Raw genomic sequence first — 23,982 nt, forward strand, 5'->3', positions numbered from 1 at the left:
GGGAGGGCGGGAGGGACGGCAGAGTGACCCACACTCCCACCAACCAGGAGTCGTCTCCGGGGAAGGAGGTGGGGCCATGCACCTGGAAAAAGCATCGATTCCATGACGCAGTCAGGGGAGGTGGGAAGCTGAGTTCCCGACGGGTGCGAGGGGTGGAGGGAGGTGAGAGTTGCCTTTGGGCGGGGGTAGGAGTTCCCGGCGGCCCAGCGCGCTATATGCGTGCCCTTGACACTCAGTAAATGTTCGTGGAGCGGCGTTTCCGGGCCAGGGAGGGAGGAAGAAGAGAGGGCGGCGCGTGAGAGGCTGGTTAAAGGACACGGTTTCAGAGGACACACTGGGCGAACAGGCAAAGAGGATTCGACCTCTTGAGGAACTCAGACCGAGGCAAAGGGATAGAGAAAGGAAAAAATCACGTGGAGAAGGGAGGATTGCAGGCACGGGATGACGGAGGACAGAATCCCCATGGGATCCGGCGGGAGGCTGTGACCGCGACATCCAGAGGCAGTGATGCAGATTGGTGCCGGGTCCCAGGAGGAGACATGAGGGGAGCGTGGTTGTTTATTGTACGCAGTTCATGTGCGAAGGGGAGGGGAGAGAAAGCATCACAGTTACAATTAAAATGCAGGAGCTCCATGATAGACGAGAAAGCCCACCCTAAAGCTCCTAAACCGGGGAGCTACCACAGACGTATCGGAAAGAGCGTTCCAGGCAGAGGGAGCGGCAAATGCAAGGTGTAACCTCGCTGAAGATCCTTCTAACCTACCTCACCGAGCTAGACCTTGAGTGTGGCTCTCTAGGCGCGCTGCCTGTCACAGTGTAGGGGCTCCAGAATATTAAATTTCAGTGCCGCCCACCACCTGCGGCACTCGACACATTTCCAGCCTCCTAGACGACCCCAAATAAGGTTTCTGAGGTTCTTGCCGGAGCCACGCTATCCGCATTTCATTCTTCGCGCTCGGTTCTCCGCTTTCTGGGGTCGCGGAATGTCTGGGATTGTTTGTCTTGGACCTGGCAGGCGATGAGCGAGGGCGGGAGGACCCCGACAAGCTGCCGAACAAACCCACCGTTATGCTGCCCGCGCTGGCACTCGGAAAACCTTATTGGAGAAGATTTTAAATCCAGTGATTTGGAGGTTCTTAAATCATCCCCCTGCACCCGACCAACGCCCGGCGGATGAAAGCTTCTGGCAGGCGCCCGGACCATTCATTCTGAACTCATGGAGTCACCCTGCCCACGCCCGTTGTTTTCCAGCCCTCCTTCCGTTTTTCGGTAATTCCTCTCAGAAGGAGAAGCTCAATTCCCCCCCCCCCGCTACCCCCCCCCCCCCCCGCTTCAAGCTCTTTTATTTCTCTTTATTTCTTTAACTTTCTCCATCACCCACCCTCACCCTGTTTCATGAGCATTGCTTTTTCTGCTGGAGACAAGCCTTAAATCCGAAAGGAAGTTATTTGTATAGGGCTTTATTGTTGAAACTACCATCCCATTCTTCGCTTTTTCTTCAATTTCTTCCAAATAACCAAGTGTGTATTTTTTTTTTCTATTTGTACTTCAGGCAGTTAATTGGACAGCATGAGAATTATTCATATCGTGCCTTGCTTCCAAGAAAAAGAGGAATCTTACTGTGTCTTTTCAGTTTCATTTCCTCTTCCTAAATAAGGTTCCAGGCTCACCAGCTCCTAAAAACAAAAGGGAAAAAATTAAAGTTGAATACAACACAGAGCTAATTATTCTTGAAAAAGATTGTTATGTCCTAAAATTAGCTTTCTCTTCAGAGTTTTATTTTAAAGCAAGGATCTGAATGTCTACTCCAGCGAGATCAGTGGTTCTATAGTAAGAGCTTCTAAAGACTCTCTTGGAACTGTTGGAACAAATACTTCTTATCTTTAGAGAAACACACACCACGGTGGAGATTGTTCACACTTGGCTGAATGTTCCTAGCTTCTGAAATTCGTAATAGGTGAGTAGGTGTTAAAAGAGTTGACGTGTTTTCATAGTAGAGGAAGATGATGATAAAGGAGTTTAATGGAGGCCTCTAGAATCTGACTACCTGGCTTCCTGTCTTATGATGACCACTTCTTGATTCTGAGAGCACGTTTCTTTTTCTGCAAAAGAGAGGCAGTAATTGTATGTATTGGGCTCCAGGAAGAGTTTCATCCTCAGTCTGAAAAATGACTTTCACATGGCTTAACTCAGAGTTCTCAGTCTCAGCACTACTGACATTTGGGGCCAAATACTTCTTTGTTGTGGGGTGCTGTACTGTGTGGTTAGCAGCATCTCTGGCCTCTACCCACTAAATTCAAGGAACCCTCTCTCCTCCCACAACCAAAAATTTTCCAGACATTGCCAGATGTCCCCTGGAGGGCCAAACCACTCCTGGCTGAGTACCATTAGCCTAGCACATAGTAAGTGCCCACAGATTAGGAGGCAGTATAAGGAAGTGCTTAAAGATATGGATTTCCAGGATGTAAACCTCAGGCAAATTTTGCTCCCATAAACCTCATCTTCAAAACAGGAATCATAATAATGCTAACTTCTTAAGACTGGCTAAGGATTAGATGAATGTGTGCATATAAAAGCAATTTGGATAATGCCTGGAATATGGTAAACTTAAGACATGAACTTCTGTTCTCATTTTCTTCCTGTGGAGTGAAGGCATTGGACTAGATCAGAGATGACATGGCTTATTTACTGATACTCCCCTCCCTGCCTCATGCCAGACATCACAATGAAGTCAAGGCTGTGGCTTCCGCTTAGCCTAAATAAGGTAAATAAGCCCTCAGAATCCTTCTCAACACAATGTTTTAGGAAGCAGCTACTGATAGAGCAAGGTCAGCAGGTGATTCAGGTGATGCTGAATCACCATGCTGAAGCTACATAAACTTCAAGCCGTTTTAAGAATAGGATCTTAAATCGTCATAAGATTAGAGCATCAATCTTCCTGAATGGTGACTACAAGACAAATGTGATGAGAAGGAATTATCACCTCATCAATGCCTTTTATGAAGGAAGGGGAGAGAGTTCCAGTATCTTGACTATAATCATACAGCCTATGAGTGATTAGAGGTTGGGTCTCCTACCCTCTTAAAGTGTTCCCTTTTGCCACTGCTACCACTTGTGGAGCAAACACTTGTCTGCCATGGCAGCTTCAACAAAGAAAAGGAAATTCCAGAAGCAGAACTAGCAATACAATCTTTAGGATGGTAGTTTGGCTACTTTGCAAAAGGCAAAGAGTGGTTAGTAAGAGCAGCAGGGAATTTGGGGTCAATCTAGACTTGAATCCCATGGTCAAGTTACATAGTCTCACAGCACTATATTGTTAACCTTTATAACATTATCAAAATTATAATTACATATTTTTGTATAATTATTTGATCTATCTCCCCTACACACTCCAAGATATTTGAGGGCCAGAGTTTTTGCTAACCTTTTTATCCCCAGGACCTAGTACAGAGCTTGACACATAGTAAGCACTAAATAAACATTGATTAAATGAATAGATGGATAGAGGGAGGAAGAAAGGAAGAGAAGGAAGGAAGGAAGGAAGGAGGAGGGAGGTCACTGTTTGATTTTAAGCAAGTCCCTAAATCTTTCTCCCCCCACCCCCATAGTAATCTTTATAATGGAAAAGTTTATAAATGCCCAAATATCCTCATCGAGTTGATGTTATATGATGTGGTGCCTAGTTATTATCTGTCTTCCTGTACCATGCAGTCTTATATTTTGACAGTGAGGAGATAGTCTCAGTACACCCAACGCTGTCACACTGTTTGCTGGGTGTGATTTCTCTCCTTGACCAGAGTTTAAGAACTGATGGGTGGGGATATATCCTGTATGATGCTTGAATCCCTTGGCACAGTGCTAAACTCGAGGAAGGTACTCAGCAATAGTTACTGCACCATAGTAAACTAAGTGCTCCTGGGGGTTTGCATATGTTTCACAGGCAAAGGGTGACTGAGACGTTTGGGGAATGGGAGAGTGGGCGTTTAGAAAGAGAATTATTTTCCTTCAGGTATTTTAAAAGCCACACTACCCTCTACAAACTTGTTGTTTTTGCCTGTGTAACTGCTCACAAGCAGTATTTGAGCATTCCCATTTCTCTGCACCCAGTAACTGACCTGACTTTCTGAGAGTCTTTTGCATAATATTGTTTAGGGGATGATTACAGTTGTCAATAATTTTATGGAGGTTTCATACTTATTCCCCCAGGTTTCACAATCCCAGGGTTAAAACTGGGTCACAAGTCAGTCGAAAAATAGGATTTCTCTGACTCTCCCACAATCCACAATTGCTTCATCTTCGACACCTCTCAAAGTTCCTCCTAATGAATTCTGGGATGTTCTGAATGTATTCATTGCAAAGCTTCTCAGTTACCCATGGTGCGACCTTTTCTTCTCTCTTTCTCTGTCTCATGTCACCACTGGGGCCACCAGCACCCATTTCCTACCTGTGTCATAACTGTTGCTAAGAATTTGTCACATGTGTCTTGCACTGGCAACATCGCACAGATGTTTTAGTGAAATAACTTCTTCAGATTTTTATCAATATAGCTTGCTATTAAAATTTCAAATACAGAAGAACAAATAATGAGAAATGAAAGCCTTTCACTGCTTCCTTATAAGGTTTTATGTACCAACATTTATCTATATACATACATAACCCTACTAAATTCTATTTTCCACATAGCCCAGTCTCTGAATAATATTAGATTCAAAGAAAGTAGTTCATCCACAAAATATTAATGAAGAAGCATTTCCAATCCTTGTACCCATCTCTTGAAAACCCTAAAAGTGCCCCAGTTCAAACCCATACTATACTTTTCACGCTAGGATCTCTGATATGCTAACTCACAAAACTTTGTCAAGCCCTAATTTGTGCATATTTTTCTCCTTTCTTTTCTCTTTAACCTCCAGTTCTTTATTTTGTACACTAGCTTGATTTTTCACTAAATCCTTCCTACTTTCAGGCAGATGTCTTTATACTCTTCTGATTTAGCATCTAAGAGAAGGGTAAGGAAGGAAAAGACTCACTTTAGTGTATGTAAGGAGAATAAAGGAGAAAGGAAAGACAGGAATAATCATATATTAATAAATCTTATTCTGTCTTCCTCTCACACATTTTAATTTTTGCATTTTTTTACATACGGGTTCATTCTACATGTACTAAACAGTAACTGGGGTTTTTTATATTTAATGTTAATATATAGCTACTGTGTTCATTATCTATTGCTGCATAACATATTATCCCCCAACTAAAAGCAACAAACATTTATTATCTCACAGTTTCTGTGGATGAGTTTCAGATGCAACTTACCTAGGCAACACTGGCTCAAAGTCTCTCATGAGGCTGCGTCAAGCTATTGGCTGAGGCTGTGGTCTCATCTGAATGCCTGACCTGGAGTGAGGTGGGAATCTTCTTTTAAGTTCATTCATGTGGTTTTTGGCAGGCCTCAGTCCTTTGCCACATGGACCTCTCAGCAAGGTTGCCTCAGGACACGGCAGTCGGCTTTCCCAAGGGTGAGTGATCTAAGAGAGAATGAGCGAGAGTGTGCACAAGACAGAAACTAAGTCCTTTTCATAACCTAATCTCGGAAGTGACATGTCATCAATTCTGTTGTATTCTGTTCATTAGGAGAGAGTCCGTAAATCCAGCCAAACTCAAGGAGAAGGCATTACACAGGGGCATTAACACTAGTAAGCAGAGATCACTGGGGGAGGCCATCAGACACTGCCTACCTTATTCTTTTTAATTTTAGTACAGTATTCCAAAGTTTGGACCAACTGTAATATTTTAAACTATCAGCCATGATTTCTTGTTCATTTTCTTTAATTTTCTTTTCACTTCCTGCCTTTTATTTGATTGGTTCTACTTTCTTTTCTCCAGTGTTTACAACTTATGCATGGTATTTGCCTTGCCTAGTTGACATTTTAGTCAGGATCTGTATTTTGCTGCCTACCCAACCCTGAGGACAAGATGAGACTCTGCATGCTTTTACTGCTCACCTATGTCTTCATTTTCTTAAAATCATTTGAAGTCTTAGGTCTAGATCTGTGCTGTCTGATATGGTCACACTAGACACACGGAGCTATTGAACACTTAAAATGTGGCTGGTCTGAGTTGAGATGTGCTTTATGTATAAAATACATGCTGGATTTCAAAGACTTAGTATGAAGAAAAAGAAATATATTATTAATAATTTTAGAGTCATTATATACATATATATATTTATTATTATTTGCGGTACGCGGGCCTCTCACTGTTGCGGCCTCTCCCATTGCGGAGCACAGGCTCCGGACGCACAGGCTCAGTGGCCATGGCTCACGGGCCCAGCTGCTCCACGGCATGTGGGATCTTCCCGGACCGGGGCACGAACCCGTGTCCCCTGCATCGGCAGGCGGACTCTCAACCACTGCACCAACAGGGAAGCCCCAGAGTCATTATATTTTGATTATGTTACTGATTCTCATGTGGAATCAGCATTGAGAACAACAGATGGCTTTAAAATACACAACAGAAGAGGAAAGGAGAACCTCTTATCAATAGCAAACATGTCTATATTGTCCAAACCAGCGTAAGAGTGAATACGTATTTACCTTTTAAAAATAGGTCTAAAAAAACCCCAAAAACTAAAACACAATAGATCCACAGACCTGTTGATTGGTTGGTTAGAGCTTGTTTGTGCTCAGGAATGAAGATATAAGAAGTCTGCAACAGCTTTTTAAAATGATTTCACAATTAATTCTAGTCTCTTGCTGCAGCAACGTGAGTAGGAGCACTGGGACTGTGGGCCTGGAGCAGAACTTCTCGGATTGTTTTAAGAAAATGGCAGGTAAGCAGGACATGGGGGAAATCACCAGCTTCAATAAGGCCAAGCTGAAGAAGACGGAGGCACAGGAGAAGAACACCCTGCTGACCAAAGAGACCACTGAGCAGGAGAAGCAAGCGGAGTGAAATTTTCTAAGAACCTGGAGGATCCTCCACTCCCATCATCTTGGAGACCCTAGCTGTGATGTGGAGGAAGAGCCACCTGCAAGATGGACATGAGTGACAAGCTGCACTGTGAACCCAGGCACTCCTTGCTGATGCCACCAGCCCATAGGTCTCTGAGGGGACCCTCCAATGGGACTGCCAAATTCTCTGGTTTGCCCTGGAATACTATAGAAAGTTATTTGTATGATTAATGAAAATAAAACACACCTCGTGAGGGCTTCCCTGGTGGCGCAGTGGTTGAGAGTCCACCTGCCGATGCACGGGACACGGGTTCGTGCCCCGGTCCGGGAAGATCCCACATGCCGCGGAGCGGCTGGGCCCGTGAGCCATGGCCGCTGAGCCTGCGCGTCCAGAGCCTGTGCTCCGCGACGGGAGAGGCCACGACAGTGAGAGGCCCGCGTACCGCAAAAAAAACACCCCAAAACAACAACAACAAAAAACACACCTCGTGGCATGGCAAAACAAAAACAAAAGCAAAAAAACAAACAAAAAACACCCCATTAAATTCTAACCCAGAGCAAAGATGAGCTCACAGAAACCTGGCCCCTTCTGACTTTTATAACCATGACTTTGGTCACAAGATTTCAAACCTTGAAGACGATTGTTTTTAGGAAGATGTCTCCTCCTCTCTGTCCATTCAATCGATGCTGCTAGAAGAGTGAGGACGCTTGAGGTGAAAGGTTTTATAGCCTGAAGACCAAGTGTTAATAAAGCCTAACACAAACCCAGTATTCAGAACATGCTTAGACAAAAAAAAAAATTTAGACTCTAATTTTCAAGTGCTTGTAATTTTTCTGGAGGGAGGGGTCAGTGAAGAGGAGTTCTATAGTAACTGTAATCATCAAAGAGGATTTAATAAAGAGCACTTGTTTATGTGCTAAGAGTTTGCGCAGACTAACTAACACCCCTTAAAGATGACAGAAGTGCTGGAAATCAGACCTCAGTACTACAATGAGCTAGAAACTCAACCACCTACAGGACTGGGACAAATAATATACTGGTAATGACAAATGACATACTGGTAATGAAATGTGTTGACAAGGAAAATCACACAATGTAAAAGTTATGAGTTAAGTTTTATTTGGGGACTTTATTGAGGACTATAGCCTGAGAGACAGCCTCTCAGATAGCTCAGAGGAACTCCAAGAGGTAAAGGGAGGAGCCAGGAGATATATGAACCTTTTTGTTGGGGAAAAACATGTAGTCAAGCATCAAAAGAGTATCGCTAATCACAAAGAAGAGAGATAGCTCAAGTTAATGATTTTAGTGCTTTTCTATGTATCGGAAGATGCAACAATCTGGGGTCACTTGAAATTCTTCCATAGATATTCATCTTAAATACCTAAGGGGCGGTATATCCAAAGCACAGAAAGTTTGCTGTTTTTCTCCATCCTGAATTTCCCTCAGAGTGCACTGTCAGTGGGCAACTGCAGTGGCTGATGGCTTGATCCTTGTAGAACTGGAACGGCAGGTAACATTTTTTTTTCTTTACAAATTCAACAACAGTTAATTAAACCTTGTAGTGATCACTGTGATCACTGTGTTTTAAAAATTGCATTCACTAAAGGCCTTTCTACTTGACCATTTTCCCTAAATTCTAATAGCCACTTTCCAGTTTACTGCAAATACCTGAGTAGCACTGTGTTTTGCAGTTTAGCATTGAAACCATGCCCTATAGTTAACAGAAGCTTATAACTAATAGAAATGCTTGAATTTGTCTTACAGAACAACTGATAAGGGAACAGATTATTAAAACCCTTTTGCTTGTAAAAATATCTTCATTGATTAAGGTTTGGGTTTTCTTTTTCTTTTTTTCCTCTCTTTAATTGCATCCCTTCCCAGCTTCACGCAGCCCAGGGGTTTTACAGGAATTTGGAGTCTGCTCCTGCCCACTGCAGGCTGGCTGGGGGCTGGTTGGGACCACCGACCCTAAACCTGGGCCTGTGCAGATGTCCAGTGAATGGCCTTTTGATGTCAGAGGGCCAGAAAACTCCACTCACAGATCATGCTAAGCGCCTCCATTTTGAATATGCAGAAACATGTAACCCAGATGCATGTGCACGGAACATCAATTACCTCACCTTTTAACCTGCCTCCAATCACCTTTCCCCAGCCTAAGACCACCTGCTTATCCCTAAAATATCCCAATCCCCTGCCTTCAGGGAGGCGGATCTGAGACTTGTTCTCCTGTCTCCTCACTTGGCTGCCTTGTGAATAAACTCTTTCTGGGCTGGAAACTTTGGTGTCTCAGCGTTTGGCTTGCTGTGTGTCAGGCTGACATGGTTCGGTAACAGTATCAAAAGCAAAAACTGCAGCTATGTTAAAGCCTAGAGGAAGTGTATGTGAACTAATTTCCTTTCTAATTCTTCGACTCAAAGAAGAGGCTATAAAGCCTCCAGCCAGCTAAGGGCCCATAGCTGGGCCCATACCTCCCATATACTCTGCATCATCCTTTAGAACATGTATCCTCAAACACCTTTTAAAGTGCTTTCACAGGGCAATCCTGTGGGGCAGGCAGGAAGTATTACTAACCCCAATTTATAAGGGATCTGTCAGTCAGGAGGGTCTTCCCTGCAAGTAATGGAAAACCCAATTTATACAATAAGAAACATTTATTATCTCACATAATTGCAGAGACAAAACTAGTTTTTCCACAGAGGGAAGGAAGTCAATTAAAATCACCACCTGACAAGATGAAATTTACATATCAGTTACCTACAATTTAGAAAGCATGGCAAAACAACTCAAAGACAATGAATAGGGCCAGAATCTGATAACTTGAAAGGGTATGCTGCAGACAATGCATGTTTTCCATTGAAATGCAAACATTTTTTGTACCTCCCCAAAGAAGTCATATAGTAGGTATTTGTTTAGCCATTTGGAATTTAAAAAAGAAAAAAAGGAAAGAAAAAGAAAACATCCATATTGAGAGTTACTTTTTTTAAAAGAAAAACTAAAGTATTTGGGTCATAAATCCTGAAAAATAAATAAATAAAAGCTCAAGAACGAAAGAGAGTGTCAGCACCTCAGGCTCAAGGCGACACCTTTGCAGGGAAGAAGATGTCCCAGGGTCGGAACCTGGGTGACTTGAGGCTGGCACAGGAGTCCTCTGAGCTTGAGAGAAGCTGCAGAAAACAGATGGTGAGACCAAGTTCAGAGTCAGGATTCTGGGGAGCCGTCTTGCAGGTCTTGAAGATCTGAACAGAGCAGTTGGTAGAAGCCATAATGGTCAAGAGGAGTCAAAGAGCACGCTGAGGCCTGAAGTCAAGGAAAGGGGACATTTACTGATAACCTCCAGCATGACAAGCACTTAAACATACATCCATCGAATCCTCTAACAACTAAGAAAACTGGGCCAGATATCTTCCGCTTGCCTTTTCAGAGCCACTGCCCACCATTCTCCACCTTCCTTTGTACCCAGGACTACATCAGTGGCTCTCCACGTGTGGTCCCCAGACCAGCTGGATCAGCATCACCTGGGAAAGTGTTTGAACTGCAAAATCCAAGCCCCCTCCACCACCACTGAATCAGAGCTCTGTAGTTCAACAAGACCTGCAGGTGATTCTGATGCAGGCCCAAATCCCAGAACCACTGGACCTCTTTAAAAGGGCTCTCTTGCCCTCGGGATTCAAGTTGGGTTCATCAACAGGGAAGCCCCTGCAGAAGGTGAGAGGGAGGAGGTGCGTAAGCCCAGGTTACTTGTTCCCCCAGCTTCCCACCTGCAGTCACATCAGGGTCCACAAAAGGTGCTGCTCCTGTTGGGTTTGCCCTTTGACGTTACTCACTTCTAAGCTCTGGCAACCGACCCTGTCCCTCTTGTCCTCAGGTCTGGGGGTGGAAATGACACTCAATGTTTCTGGCCTTGAGACAATGCACTATCGCTGTGACTTCCTTATAATTTGTCCACAGCTTTGTAAATTGTCCCTTTATTAAATTTTACTAAACTCTTTTCAAAGTATCCATTTTAAGTGTGTCATTGGTTTTCTGCTAGGACCCTGCCATTTCTGCCATGACTCTCATTTTAAAGATAAGGAAATTTATCATCAGTAAACAAGCCCAAGCTTGCCCAGTAAGAAGCAAAGACAGGCTTGAAATCAGGGCTGTCAGGGCACAAAGTCCCAGCCCTCTAATCATAGAGTTGGTCTTTCTGGTGTGGCCAGCTCCCCAACCTGAGTCCTCTCCTTAATGTAAACTATCAGTTTGTTGGCATCTGACAATAGGATGGGTCAGCAGCCAATCATCAATCAAATAATATCCAAATTTTCATTATAGTGGAGTCTATTTTATATAGGTATAGTATATAGATAATATATAAGATATAGAGATAAATATAATATATAACTATATAATAACTATATATAATATATAACTATATAATATATAACTATAGTATATAACTGTATATAACATATATTATATATAATATGTATGTATCTTCAGGTAGAGTAAGCTTTGAATAAATCATAAAGAGGTATAAAAATACATTCTGGTATCAAAGACTAAACATTGAAGGAAAAAGAAAGAGTTCTTGGGACTTCCCTGGCGGCGCAGTGGTTAAGAATCTGCCTGCCAATGCAGGGGATATGGGTTCGAGCCCTGGTCGGGGAAGAACCCACATGCAGAGGAGCAACTAAGCCCGTGTGCCACAACAAGAGAAGCCACCACAATGAGAAGCCCGCCCACCACAATGAAGAGTAGCCCCCGAGCGCCTCAACTAGAGAAAGCCCGTGTGCAGCAACAAAGACCCAACACAGCCAAAAATAAAAATAAATAAAATAAACAAATTTATAAAAAAAAAAACCTACAAGTTAACTTGTGAAGAACTCTTTTTTTTTTTTAATGAAGTTTTTTTTCTTTATTTTTTTTTGGCTGCGTTGGGTCTTCATTGCTGCACGGGCTTTCTCTAGTTGCAGCGAGCAAGGGCTACTCTTTGTTGCTGTGCGCAGGCTTCTCATTGCTGTGGTTTCTCTTGTTGCAGAGCATGGCCTCTAGGCGCACAGGCTCTAGAGTGCAGGCTCAGTAGTTGTAACGCACGGGCTTAGTTGCTCCGCGGCACGTGGGATCTTCCCCAATCAGGGCTCGAACCTGTGTCCCCTGCATTGGCAGGCGGATTCTTAACCACTGCGCCACAGTGGTTAAGAATCTCCCTGCCAATGCAGGGGACACAGGTTAGGGAAGCTCCTAACTTACAGCTTTAAAGTATTCTAATCTAGAATCTGAAAGGACTTCTTTGGAATTCAAAAAAGAAAGAAAGAAAGAAAAAGATTCTAAAATTTATCCAGAAGTAAATTTATCCAGAGTAAACAGACAAGTATAGTCAAAATAATGTTTGAAAAAGATGAAAAATGAGGGGAAGCATTTCTAACCAAACCAAACTAAACCAAACCAAGCCAAACCAAGCATACACACACACAGACACACATACACACACACTTAAAATGAATATCACAGTGCTAGAACTGACATGCAAATAAATGGCTCAGAGTAACTAGAAAAGCAAATTAAAGTATATAAACTAACTCAGCTTATTAAAAGGAAGCATTATAAGTCAACTAGAAAGAGAAGAATCATTCAGTTAATAAAAGGAAAATTGACTTAGGTATCAGGGGGAAATAAATCTATTTAGATTCTCACCTCACAATATTATCCCCATGTGAATCAAAGGGCTAAATGTAGAAAAACAAAATAACAACAAAGCACCACAAAAATTAGAAGGTATATATTTCCTAACAGATTAAAAAGGCTTTTTACACTTAAAATAAATGGGAAAAATTACAAAAGAAAATATGATTCTACCATCTTAAAATCTATTAAAAGTAATTACAAGGCTAACAAAGTTATGAAAATATCTAGAACCAAAAATGCAAATTTTTTCTTAATATATAAATATTTTATAGAAATCAATAAGAAAAACACCAATATGTTTATAAAACAATGTGTAAAAGATAAAGACTGGCAATTAAGTTGCAAGCACCAAAAGAAATTTTTCTTAAATAGAAGAAAATTCAATCTCACTGAGCATTACAGAATGCAAATTTCACAAGAGGAGATTATGTTCAGGACCTTGGTGTAGACAAATTTTCTTTAAAAGGACACAATAAGCATTAACCATAAAGGGAAATAATGGATAAACTGGAGTCTGTTTAAAAATGTATCTTTTGCTCATTAAAACACAGCTAAAGAGTAAGAAGGCAACCCAAAGAGTAGAAGAAGAAATTTGATAACTGACAAAAGATTAAGATCTAGAATATAAAAATTTCTTATACAATTCAATAAGAGACAGACAACTTAATTTGAAAATGGGCGAAATACTTGAACAGTTTACTTACAAAAGAGGATATCTCCAAATGGCCAGTAAACATTTGAAAAATTGTTCAAGCTCGTTAATCACCAAGAAATGCAAATGGCATCAGCAATGATATATCAATACACAGCCCAGCCAACTTGCTAAAGTGAAAAAGACTGACATTATCAAGTGTTAACCCAAATTTGGAGAAACTGAAACTCTTAGACACTCCTGGTAGGTATCTTAATTGATATAGCCATTTTGGAAATTACTGTCTGGCAGTATTGAAGCTGAATACGGGCATAGCCTACCGCCCAGCAATTCCACTTCTAAGGTGCATGCCAACAAAAATGCATAAACATTGTCACCAAAAGAAATGTACAGAAATGCTTAAAATCTACAACTGAAAACTAACCAAATGTCCATTAACAGAACAATGAACAAGTACAATGTGATATACTGTATTTATAAAATGGAACACTACACCGAAATGAGAAAATCGAACACGGCTAGTTTATTGCTCTTAGAAGTCAGAATGGCGGTTATTCTTGTGGTAATAGTGACTGGAAGGAGCATGAGGGGGATCCTGAGGATGGCGAATTTGTTCTCTTGCGTGATATGAATGCCGACTCAGGTGTCTTTGCTTTGGGATAATCAGATACTTTCCTGTGTCTTTATCCTTCAACAAAAAGCTTAAAAATAACAATCAGATGACATTTTTAAATGATTTCTAAATTGGTAATTCTCAGTGTTGGCAAGAGTACAGTAAAACAGATGCTTTCATATACTGTTGGCAGAACTGCAAATTGATCCAACCAACCTTCCTGGAAAGCAAATTAGCAATATGCATAAAAATATTTAAAAGTCCATGCTCTTTGATCCATTAATTCCACCTACACGAATCTATCTTTTTTTTTTTTTTGCGGTACGCGGGCCTCTCACTGCTGTGGCCTCTCCCTTTGTGGAGCACAGGCTCCAGACGTGCAGGCTCAGCGGCCATGGCTCACGGGCCTAGCCGCTCCGCGGCATGTGGGATCTTCCTGGACCGGGGCACGAACCCATGTCCCCTGCATCGGCAGGCGGACTCTCAACCACTGCGCCACCAGGGAAGCCCACAAATCTATCTTAAGGTAATAATTCACTCCAAAAAATGACAAGGAAAATTATGACAGTACACAAAACTATGTGTAAAACTATGTACATATAATAAAATCCCAACTATTTTAAATATGTTTAGAAAAAAAGAAAAGACTGAAAGGAAATATGCCAAAATATGACTGTATGGGCTGAATGTTTGTGCCCACTCCCCTTCTACCCTCCCCTCCCACTACAAGTCATATCAAAGTCCTAAACCCCAGTTTGATGGTATTTGGAGATGGCCTTTGGGAGGTAATTAGGTTCAGAATAGGTCATAGTGGGGATGGGGGAACGACTCTCATCATGAGATTAGTGCCCTTAGAAGAAGAGGAAGAGGGCTTCCCTGGTGGTGCAGTGGCTGAGAATCTGCCTGCCAATGCAGGGGACACAGGTTCGAGCCCTGGTCTGGGAAGATCCCACATGCCACAGAGCAACTGGGCCCATGAGCCACAACTACTGAGCCTGCGCGTCTGGAGCCTGTGCTCCGCAACAAGAGAGGCCGCAACAGTGAGAGGCGCGTGCACCACGAGGAAGAGTGGCCCCCGCTCGCCGCAACTAGAGAAAGGCCTCTCACGGAAACAAAGACCCAGCACAGCCCAAAAATTAATTAATTAATTAATTAAGTTTTAAAAAAAAAGAAGAGGAAGAGATATGAGAGCTTTCTCTCTACCATGTGAGGATACAGTAAGAAGGTGGCCATCGACAAGCCACGAAGGACACCTCACCAGAACTGGACCATGCTGGCACACTGATCTAGGATTTCCTAGCCTCCAGGACTATGTAAAATAAATGTTTGGTGTTGAAGCAACCCAGTCTGAAACCATGCGCCACAGAGTTAACAGAAGCTGATAACTAATAGAAATTGTTGAACTTGTCTTACAGAATAACAGATAAAGAACAGCTTGTTAAAGTCCCTTTGCTTATAAACTGCCTCATTAATGATGAAGTTCGCTTTAGTTTTTTTTTTTTTTCTTTCTTTCTTTTCCTCTCTTTAATTGCATACCTTCCCAGCTTCACACAGCCCAGGGGTTTTACAGGAATTTGGAGTCTGCTCCTGCCCACTGCAGGCTGGCTGGGGGCTGGTTGGGACCACCGACCCTAAACCTGGGCCTGTGCAGATGTCCAGTGAATGGCCTTTTGATGTCAGAGGGCCAGAAAACTCCACTCACAGATCATGCTAAGCGCCTCCATTTTGAATATGCAGAAACATGTAACCCAGATGCATGTGCACGGAACATCAATTACCTCACCTTTTAACCTGCCTCCAATCACCTTTCCCCAGCCTAAGACCACCTGCTTATCCCTAAAATATCCCAATCCCCTGCCTTCAGGGAGGCGGATCTGAGACTTGTTCTCCTGTCTCCTCACTTGGCTGCCTTGTGAATAAACTCTTTCTGGGCTGGAAACTTTGGTGTCTCAGCGTTTGGCTTGCTGTGTGTCAGGCTGACATGGTTCGGTAACAGTATCAAAAGCAAAAACTGCAGCTATGTTAAAGCCTAGAGGAAGTGTATGTGAACTAATTTCCTTTCTAATTCTTCGACTCAAAGAAGAGGCTATAAAGCCTCCAGCCAGCTAAGGGCCCATAGCTGGGCCCATACCTCCCATATACTCTGCATCATCCTTTAGAACATGTATCCTCAAACACCTTTTAAAGTGCTTTCACAGGGCAATCCTGTGGGGCAGGCAGGAAGTATTACTAACCCCAATTTATAAGGGATCTGTCAGTCAGGAGGGTCTTCCCTGCAAGTAATGGAAAACCCAATTTATACAATAAGAAACATTTATTATCTCACATAATTGCAGAGACAAAACTAGTTTTTCCACAGAGGGAAGGAAGTCAATTAAAATCACCACCTGACAAGATGAAATTTACATATCAGTTACCTACAATTTAGAAAGCATGGCAAAACAACTCAAAGACAATGAATAGGGCCAGAATCTGATAACTTGAAAGGGTATGCTGCAGACAATGCATGTTTTCCATTGAAATGCAAACATTTTTTGTACCTCCCCAAAGAAGTCATATAGTAGGTATTTGTTTAGCCATTTGGAATTTAAAAAAGAAAAAAAGGAAAGAAAAAGAAAACATCCATATTGAGAGTTACTTTTTTTAAAAGAAAAACTAAAGTATTTGGGTCATAAATCCTGAAAAATAAATAAATAAAAGCTCAAGAACGAAAGAGAGTGTCAGCACCTCAGGCTCAAGGCGACACCTTTGCAGGGAAGAAGATGTCCCAGGGTCGGAACCTGGGTGACTTGAGGCTGGCACAGGAGTCCTCTGAGCTTGAGAGAAGCTGCAGAAAACAGATGGTGAGACCAAGTTCAGAGTCAGGATTCTGGGGAGCCGTCTTGCAGGTCTTGAAGATCTGAACAGAGCAGTTGGTAGAAGCCATAATGGTCAAGAGGAGTCAAAGAGCACGCTGAGGCCTGAAGTCAAGGAAAGGGGACATTTACTGATAACCTCCAGCATGACAAGCACTTAAACATACATCCATCGAATCCTCTAACAACTAAGAAAACTGGGCCAGATATCTTCCGCTTGCCTTTTCAGAGCCACTGCCCACCATTCTCCACCTTCCTTTGTACCCAGGACTACATCAGTGGCTCTCCACGTGTGGTCCCCAGACCAGCTGGATCAGCATCACCTGGGAAAGTGTTTGAACTGCAAAATCCAAGCCCCCTCCACCACCACTGAATCAGAGCTCTGTAGTTCAACAAGACCTGCAGGTGATTCTGATGCAGGCCCAAATCCCAGAACCACTGGACCTCTTTAAAAGGGCTCTCTTGCCCTCGGGATTCAAGTTGGGTTCATCAACAGGGAAGCCCCTGCAGAAGGTGAGAGGGAGGAGGTGCGTAAGCCCAGGTTACTTGTTCCCCCAGCTTCCCACCTGCAGTCACATCAGGGTCCACAAAAGGTGCTGCTCCTGTTGGGTTTGCCCTTTGACGTTACTCACTTCTAAGCTCTGGCAACCGACCCTGTCCCTCTTGTCCTCAGGTCTGGGGGTGGAAATGACACTCAATGTTTCTGGCCTTGAGACAATGCACTATCGCTGTGACTTCCTTATAATTTGTCCACAGCTTTGTAAATTGTCCCTTTATTAAATTTTACTAAACTCTTTTCAAAGTATCCATTTTAAGTGTGTCATTGGTTTTCTGCTAGGACCCTGCCATTTCTGCCATGACTCTCATTTTAAAGATAAGGAAATTTATCATCAGTAAACAAGCCCAAGCTTGCCCAGTAAGAAGCAAAGACAGGCTTGAAATCAGGGCTGTCAGGGCACAAAGTCCCAGCCCTCTAATCATAGAGTTGGTCTTTCTGGTGTGGCCAGCTCCCCAACCTGAGTCCTCTCCTTAATGTAAACTATCAGTTTGTTGGCATCTGACAATAGGATGGGTCAGCAGCCAATCATCAATCAAATAATATCCAAATTTTCATTATAGTGGAGTCTATTTTATATAGGTATAGTATATAGATAATATATAAGATATAGAGATAAATATAATATATAACTATATAATAACTATATATAATATATAACTATATAATATATAACTATAGTATATAACTGTATATAACATATATTATATATAATATGTATGTATCTTCAGGTAGAGTAAGCTTTGAATAAATCATAAAGAGGTATAAAAATACATTCTGGTATCAAAGACTAAACATTGAAGGAAAAAGAAAGAGTTCTTGGGACTTCCCTGGCGGCGCAGTGGTTAAGAATCTGCCTGCCAATGCAGGGGATATGGGTTCGAGCCCTGGTCGGGGAAGAACCCACATGCAGAGGAGCAACTAAGCCCGTGTGCCACAACAAGAGAAGACACCACAATGAGAAGCCCGCCCACCACAACGAAGAGTAGCCCCCGAGCGCCTCAACTAGAGAAAGCCCGTGTGCAGCAACAAAGACCCAACACAGCCAAAAATAAAAATAAATAAAATAAACAAATTTATAAAAAAAAAAACCTACAAGTTAACTTGTGAAGAACTCTTTTTTTTTTTTAATGAAGTTTTTTTTCTTTATTTTTTTTTTGGCTGCGTTGGGTCTTCATTGCTGCACGGGCTTTCTCTAGTTGCAGCGAGCAAGGGCTACTCTTTGTTGCTGTGCGCAGGCTTCTCATTGCTGTGGTTTCTCTTGTTGCAGAGCATGGCCTCTAGGCGCACAGGCTCTAGAGTGCAGGCTCAGTAGTTGTAACGCACGGGCTTAGTTGCTCCGCGGCACGTGGGATCTTCCCCAATCAGGGCTCGAACCTGTGTCCCCTGCATTGGCAGGCGGATTCTTAACCACTGCGCCACAGTGGTTAAGAATCTGCCTGCCAATGCAGGGGACACAGGTTAGGGAAGCTCCTAACTTACAGCTTTAAAGTATTCTAATCTAGAATCTGAAAGGACTTCTTTGGAATTCAAAAAAGAAAGAAAGAAAGAAAAAGATTCTAAAATTTATCCAGAAGTAAATTTATCCAGAGTAAACAGACAAGTATAGTCAAAATAATGTTTGAAAAAGATGAAAAATGAGGGGAAGCATTTCTAACCAAACCAAACTAAACCAAACCAAGCCAAACCAAGCATACACACACACAGACACACATACACACACACTTAAAATGAATATCACAGTGCTAGAACTGACATGCAAATAAATGGCTCAGAGTAACTAGAAAAGCAAATTAAAGTATATAAACTAACTCAGCTTATTAAAAGGAAGCATTATAAGTCAACTAGAAAGAGAAGAATCATTCAGTTAATAAAAGGAAAATTGACTTAGGTATCAGGGGGAAATAAATCTATTTAGATTCTCACCTCACAATATTATCCCCATGTGAATCAAAGGGCTAAATGTAGAAAAACAAAATAACAACAAAGCACCACAAAAATTAGAAGGTATATATTTCCTAACAGATTAAAAAGGCTTTTTACACTTAAAATAAATGGGAAAAATTACAAAAGAAAATATGATTCTACCATCTTAAAATCTATTAAAAGTAATTACAAGGCTAACAAAGTTATGAAAATATCTAGAACCAAAAATGCAAATTTTTTCTTAATATATAAATATTTTATAGAAATCAATAAGAAAAACACCAATATGTTTATAAAACAATGTGTAAAAGATAAAGACTGGCAATTAAGTTGCAAGCACCAAAAGAAATTTTTCTTAAATAGAAGAAAATTCAATCTCACTGAGCATTACAGAATGCAAATTTCACAAGAGGAGATTATGTTCAGGACCTTGGTGTAGACAAATTTTCTTTAAAAGGACACAATAAGCATTAACCATAAAGGGAAATAATGGATAAACTGGAGTCTGTTTAAAAATGTATCTTTTGCTCATTAAAACACAGCTAAAGAGTAAGAAGGCAACCCAAAGAGTAGAAGAAGAAATTTGATAACTGACAAAAGATTAAGATCTAGAATATAAAAATTTCTTATACAATTCAATAAGAGACAGACAACTTAATTTGAAAATGGGCGAAATACTTGAACAGTTTACTTACAAAAGAGGATATCTCCAAATGGCCAGTAAACATTTGAAAAATTGTTCAAGCTCGTTAATCACCAAGAAATGCAAATGGCATCAGCAATGATATATCAATACACAGCCCAGCCAACTTGCTAAAGTGAAAAAGACTGACATTATCAAGTGTTAACCCAAATTTGGAGAAACTGAAACTCTTAGACACTCCTGGTAGGTATCTTAATTGATATAGCCATTTTGGAAATTACTGTCTGGCAGTATTGAAGCTGAATACGGGCATAGCCTACCGCCCAGCAATTCCACTTCTAAGGTGCATGCCAACAAAAATGCATAAACATTGTCACCAAAAGAAATGTACAGAAATGCTTAAAATCTACAACTGAAAACTAACCAAATGTCCATTAACAGAACAATGAACAAGTACAATGTGATATACTGTATTTATAAAATGGAACACTACACCGAAATGAGAAAATCGAACACGGCTAGTTTATTGCTCTTAGAAGTCAGAATGGCGGTTATTCTTGTGGTAATAGTGACTGGAAGGAGCATGAGGGGGATCCTGAGGATGGCGAATTTGTTCTCTTGCGTGATATGAATGCCGACTCAGGTGTCTTTGCTTTGGGATAATCAGATACTTTCCTGTGTCTTTATCCTTCAACAAAAAGCTTAAAAATAACAATCAGATGACATTTTTAAATGATTTCTAAATTGGTAATTCTCAGTGTTGGCAAGAGTACAGTAAAACAGATGCTTTCATATACTGTTGGCAGAACTGCAAATTGATCCAACCAACCTTCCTGGAAAGCAAATTAGCAATATGCATAAAAATATTTAAAAGTCCATGCTCTTTGATCCATTAATTCCACCTACACGAATCTATCTTTTTTTTTTTTTTGCGGTACGCGGGCCTCTCACTGCTGTGGCCTCTCCCTTTGTGGAGCACAGGCTCCAGACGTGCAGGCTCAGCGGCCATGGCTCACGGGCCTAGCCGCTCCGCGGCATGTGGGATCTTCCTGGACCGGGGCACGAACCCATGTCCCCTGCATCGGCAGGCGGACTCTCAACCACTGCGCCACCAGGGAAGCCCACAAATCTATCTTAAGGTAATAATTCACTCCAAAAAATGACAAGGAAAATTATGACAGTACACAAAACTATGTGTAAAACTATGTACATATAATAAAATCCCAACTATTTTAAATATGTTTAGAAAAAAAGAAAAGACTGAAAGGAAATATGCCAAAATATGACTGTATGGGCTGAATGTTTGTGCCCACTCCCCTTCTACCCTCCCCTCCCACTACAAGTCATATCAAAGTCCTAAACCCCAGTTTGATGGTATTTGGAGATGGCCTTTGGGAGGTAATTAGGTTCAGAATAGGTCATAGTGGGGATGGGGGAACGACTCTCATCATGAGATTAGTGCCCTTAGAAGAAGAGGAAGAGGGCTTCCCTGGTGGTGCAGTGGCTGAGAATCTGCCTGCCAATGCAGGGGACACAGGTTCGAGCCCTGGTCTGGGAAGATCCCACATGCCACAGAGCAACTGGGCCCATGAGCCACAACTACTGAGCCTGCGCGTCTGGAGCCTGTGCTCCGCAACAAGAGAGGCCGCAACAGTGAGAGGCGCGTGCACCACGAGGAAGAGTGGCCCCCGCTCGCCGCAACTAGAGAAAGGCCTCTCACGGAAACAAAGACCCAGCACAGCCCAAAAATTAATTAATTAATTAATTAAGTTTTAAAAAAAAAGAAGAGGAAGAGATATGAGAGCTTTCTCTCTACCATGTGAGGATACAGTAAGAAGGTGGCCATCGACAAGCCACGAAGGACACCTCACCAGAACTGGACCATGCTGGCACACTGATCTAGGATTTCCTAGCCTCCAGGACTATGTAAAATAAATGTTTGGTGTTGAAGCAACCCAGTCTGAAACCATGCGCCACAGAGTTAACAGAAGCTGATAACTAATAGAAATTGTTGAACTTGTCTTACAGAATAACAGATAAAGAACAGCTTGTTAAAGTCCCTTTGCTTATAAACTGCCTCATTAATGATGAAGTTCGCTTTAGTTTTTTTTTTTCTTTCTTTCTTTCTTTTCCTCTCTTTAATTGCATACCTTCCCAGCTTCACACAGCCCAGGGGTTTTACAGGAATTTGGAGTCTGCTCCTGCCCACTGCAGGCTGGCTGGGGGCTGGTTGGGACCACCGACCCTAAACCTGGGCCTGTGCAGATGTCCAGTGAATGGCCTTTTGATGTCAGAGGGCCGGAAAACTCCACTCACAGATCATGCTAAGCGCCTCCACTTTGAACATGCAGAAACATGTAACCCAGATACATGTGCACAGAACATCAATTACCTCACCTTTTAACCTGCCTCCAATCACCTTTCCCCAGCCTAAGACCACCTGCTTATCCCTAAAATATCCCAATCCCCTGCCTTCAGGGAGGCGGATCTGAGACTTGTTCTCCTGTCTCCTCACTTGGCTGCCTTGTGAATAAACTCTTTCTGGGCTGGAAACTCGGCGTCTCAGCATTTGGCTTGCTGTGCATTGGGCAAACGAACCTGGTTCAGTAACAAGTCTATGCTATTTTGCTATAGCAGTCCAAGCAGACTAAGACAATGATCAATAGTTATATCTGAGATTACGGGTGATTTTTGTTATCTATTTATTCTGTTCCAAATTTTTTGCAATCTTATGAATTACTTTTTAATTTTTATAAAGCATAATTACTCATTAATATGTGACCACATCCCCATTGTAAAAGTCAAACAATACAGAAATCAGAGAAACATAAAAACTATCCTTTAACATATTCTCTCACCAATCTGCCTTCCCCAAGTTTGGTTTCTCAAAGATAAGCACCAATAAAAGTTTATAAATATATGTAACTTTCCAGGTATTTTATTCTGCATTTACAAACATGCATACATTTGTAAGGAAATACACATATACAGAGTTTTTTAAAAATTATTGCTTACAAACAGACTTAGGGTAGCTGGATACTCCCAGTTCAGTGTCTTGTTTGACCCACACAATGATTTAAAACGTTGCATAGTTACACGAGTCGTGCTCTTCTACGACATAAAGAGCTTGGTACCTATTGCCATACACCTGCCTGGCCCTTAAAATTTTTGTCACCTGCTTGGCCTCCCTAGGCCTCCTAGGTTTTTGTCTTTGTCACCCTGGATCTCTTTAACACACTGCTCTGTAAAGTGCTTTTTTAAAGTATTAAAACACCAAATACTAAATACGTTAGCATGACAATATGTCTAGACCCACCTAGTTCTTTTCTATGTAGTGTTCCACAGTATGCATTACTTTTATAATCAAAATTTTGAAAAGTGCATATTATTTTATTTTAAAGGAGTTTAGATGCACATTTCAAATTGATTCACGTTTCCTGAATATGTTTCTGTCTGCGTGTGAGCTATGAAGCAGGAATTCTTTAGTCTCTGTTTAATTTTTCATCAAAGATGGTTCGTGAAAGGGTGCATTGCTGAACTGGAAGGCATTCTTATACTGAACACTTTATCAATAAAGACTCCTGTTTGCACAGTGGAAAAGCAATATTATTATTTAGAAACTCCCTTGAGGAAATGTGCTTTTCACACACAGAATGGATTATTTGTCTAAATGTCAAATGACTCTTCTTAATTTTTGTAAATATCCTTCATGCCCAGGAAACAGTAGGTTGGATATTTTGTGACTCATAATTGCCTCTATTACCCTAGATATAGCTTAAATCTTTGATTACACTCAGTTCCATACATTTCTGTATACTGTCTTATGATGCAATCATTTCATGCCTCCTTAGTTTAAGTATTTAAGCCTTGCATCCCTCAAATATGGTAACTTCCTGGAGAAAAGGTTTCTTTTATCTATATGTAGACAAAATAAAACCCAGGCACCCACCTGGCTCTGTCTCATCAGGGAATTGCAGACTGATTCTAGCAGTTGAGAGTAATTAGAATCTGAGTAACTAGAATCTTGCTGGCATCTCTCAAATATCATTAGAGAGGATCCGACACATTGCCTATGTTAACATTTCTCCAATGCTCTTTCCCTAGTCCTCTGCATCCCATACCCTT

The 23,982-nt window shown here is 41.6% G+C and overlaps 2 protein-coding genes and 1 long non-coding RNA gene across 7 annotated transcripts in view; 1 reads left to right on the forward strand and 2 right to left on the reverse strand.

The window, feature by feature from the left end:
• OSBPL3 (oxysterol binding protein like 3) overlaps positions 1-1,185 on the reverse strand; it is a 207,154-nt gene extending 205,969 nt beyond the window's left edge. The window contains exon 1 of one of the 3 annotated variants that reach the window (XM_067746539.1): positions 1,065-1,185. The gene's annotated coding sequence lies outside the window, so the exon portion shown is untranslated. Of the gene's footprint in view, positions 1-763 lie in introns of all 3 variants that reach the window. The other 2 variants (XM_067746537.1, XM_067746536.1) reach the window with 2 other exon arrangements.
• Positions 1,186-1,547: 362 nt separating this feature from the next.
• Positions 1,548-23,982, reverse strand: part of LOC137229104 (uncharacterized) — a 38,432-nt gene continuing 15,997 nt past the window's right edge. The window contains exons 1-3 of one of the 2 annotated variants that reach the window (XR_010945533.1): positions 10,013-10,902; positions 5,311-5,522; positions 1,548-1,676 (exon numbers count right to left, since the gene is read on the reverse strand). This is a non-coding gene — a long non-coding RNA (uncharacterized lncRNA). Of the gene's footprint in view, positions 1,677-5,310; positions 5,523-10,012; positions 10,903-23,982 lie in introns of those variants that run through there. The other variant, XR_010945532.1, reaches the window with a different exon arrangement.
• On the forward strand, positions 1,673-9,296 carry LOC137229103 (thymosin beta-10-like). 2 transcript variants are annotated; one of them, XR_010945531.1, is made up of 3 exons: positions 1,673-1,957; positions 8,313-8,458; positions 8,830-9,278. XR_010945531.1 is itself a non-coding variant. In XM_067746545.1 (2 exons), exon 1 carries the CDS (start codon positions 6,721-6,723, stop codon positions 6,946-6,948), a length of 228 nt encoding a protein of 75 aa, XP_067602646.1. In that variant the 5' UTR covers positions 6,450-6,720; the 3' UTR covers positions 6,949-8,458; positions 8,830-9,296. The 2 variants fall into 2 exon arrangements, 1 of the variants encoding a protein (XP_067602646.1); XM_067746545.1 differs by lacking the exon at positions 1,673-1,957 and having other exon boundaries at positions 6,450-8,458; positions 8,830-9,296.

This window comes from Pseudorca crassidens, chromosome 8 (assembly GCF_039906515.1).
Source record: "Pseudorca crassidens isolate mPseCra1 chromosome 8, mPseCra1.hap1, whole genome shotgun sequence".
NCBI lineage: Eukaryota > Metazoa > Chordata > Mammalia > Artiodactyla > Delphinidae > Pseudorca > Pseudorca crassidens.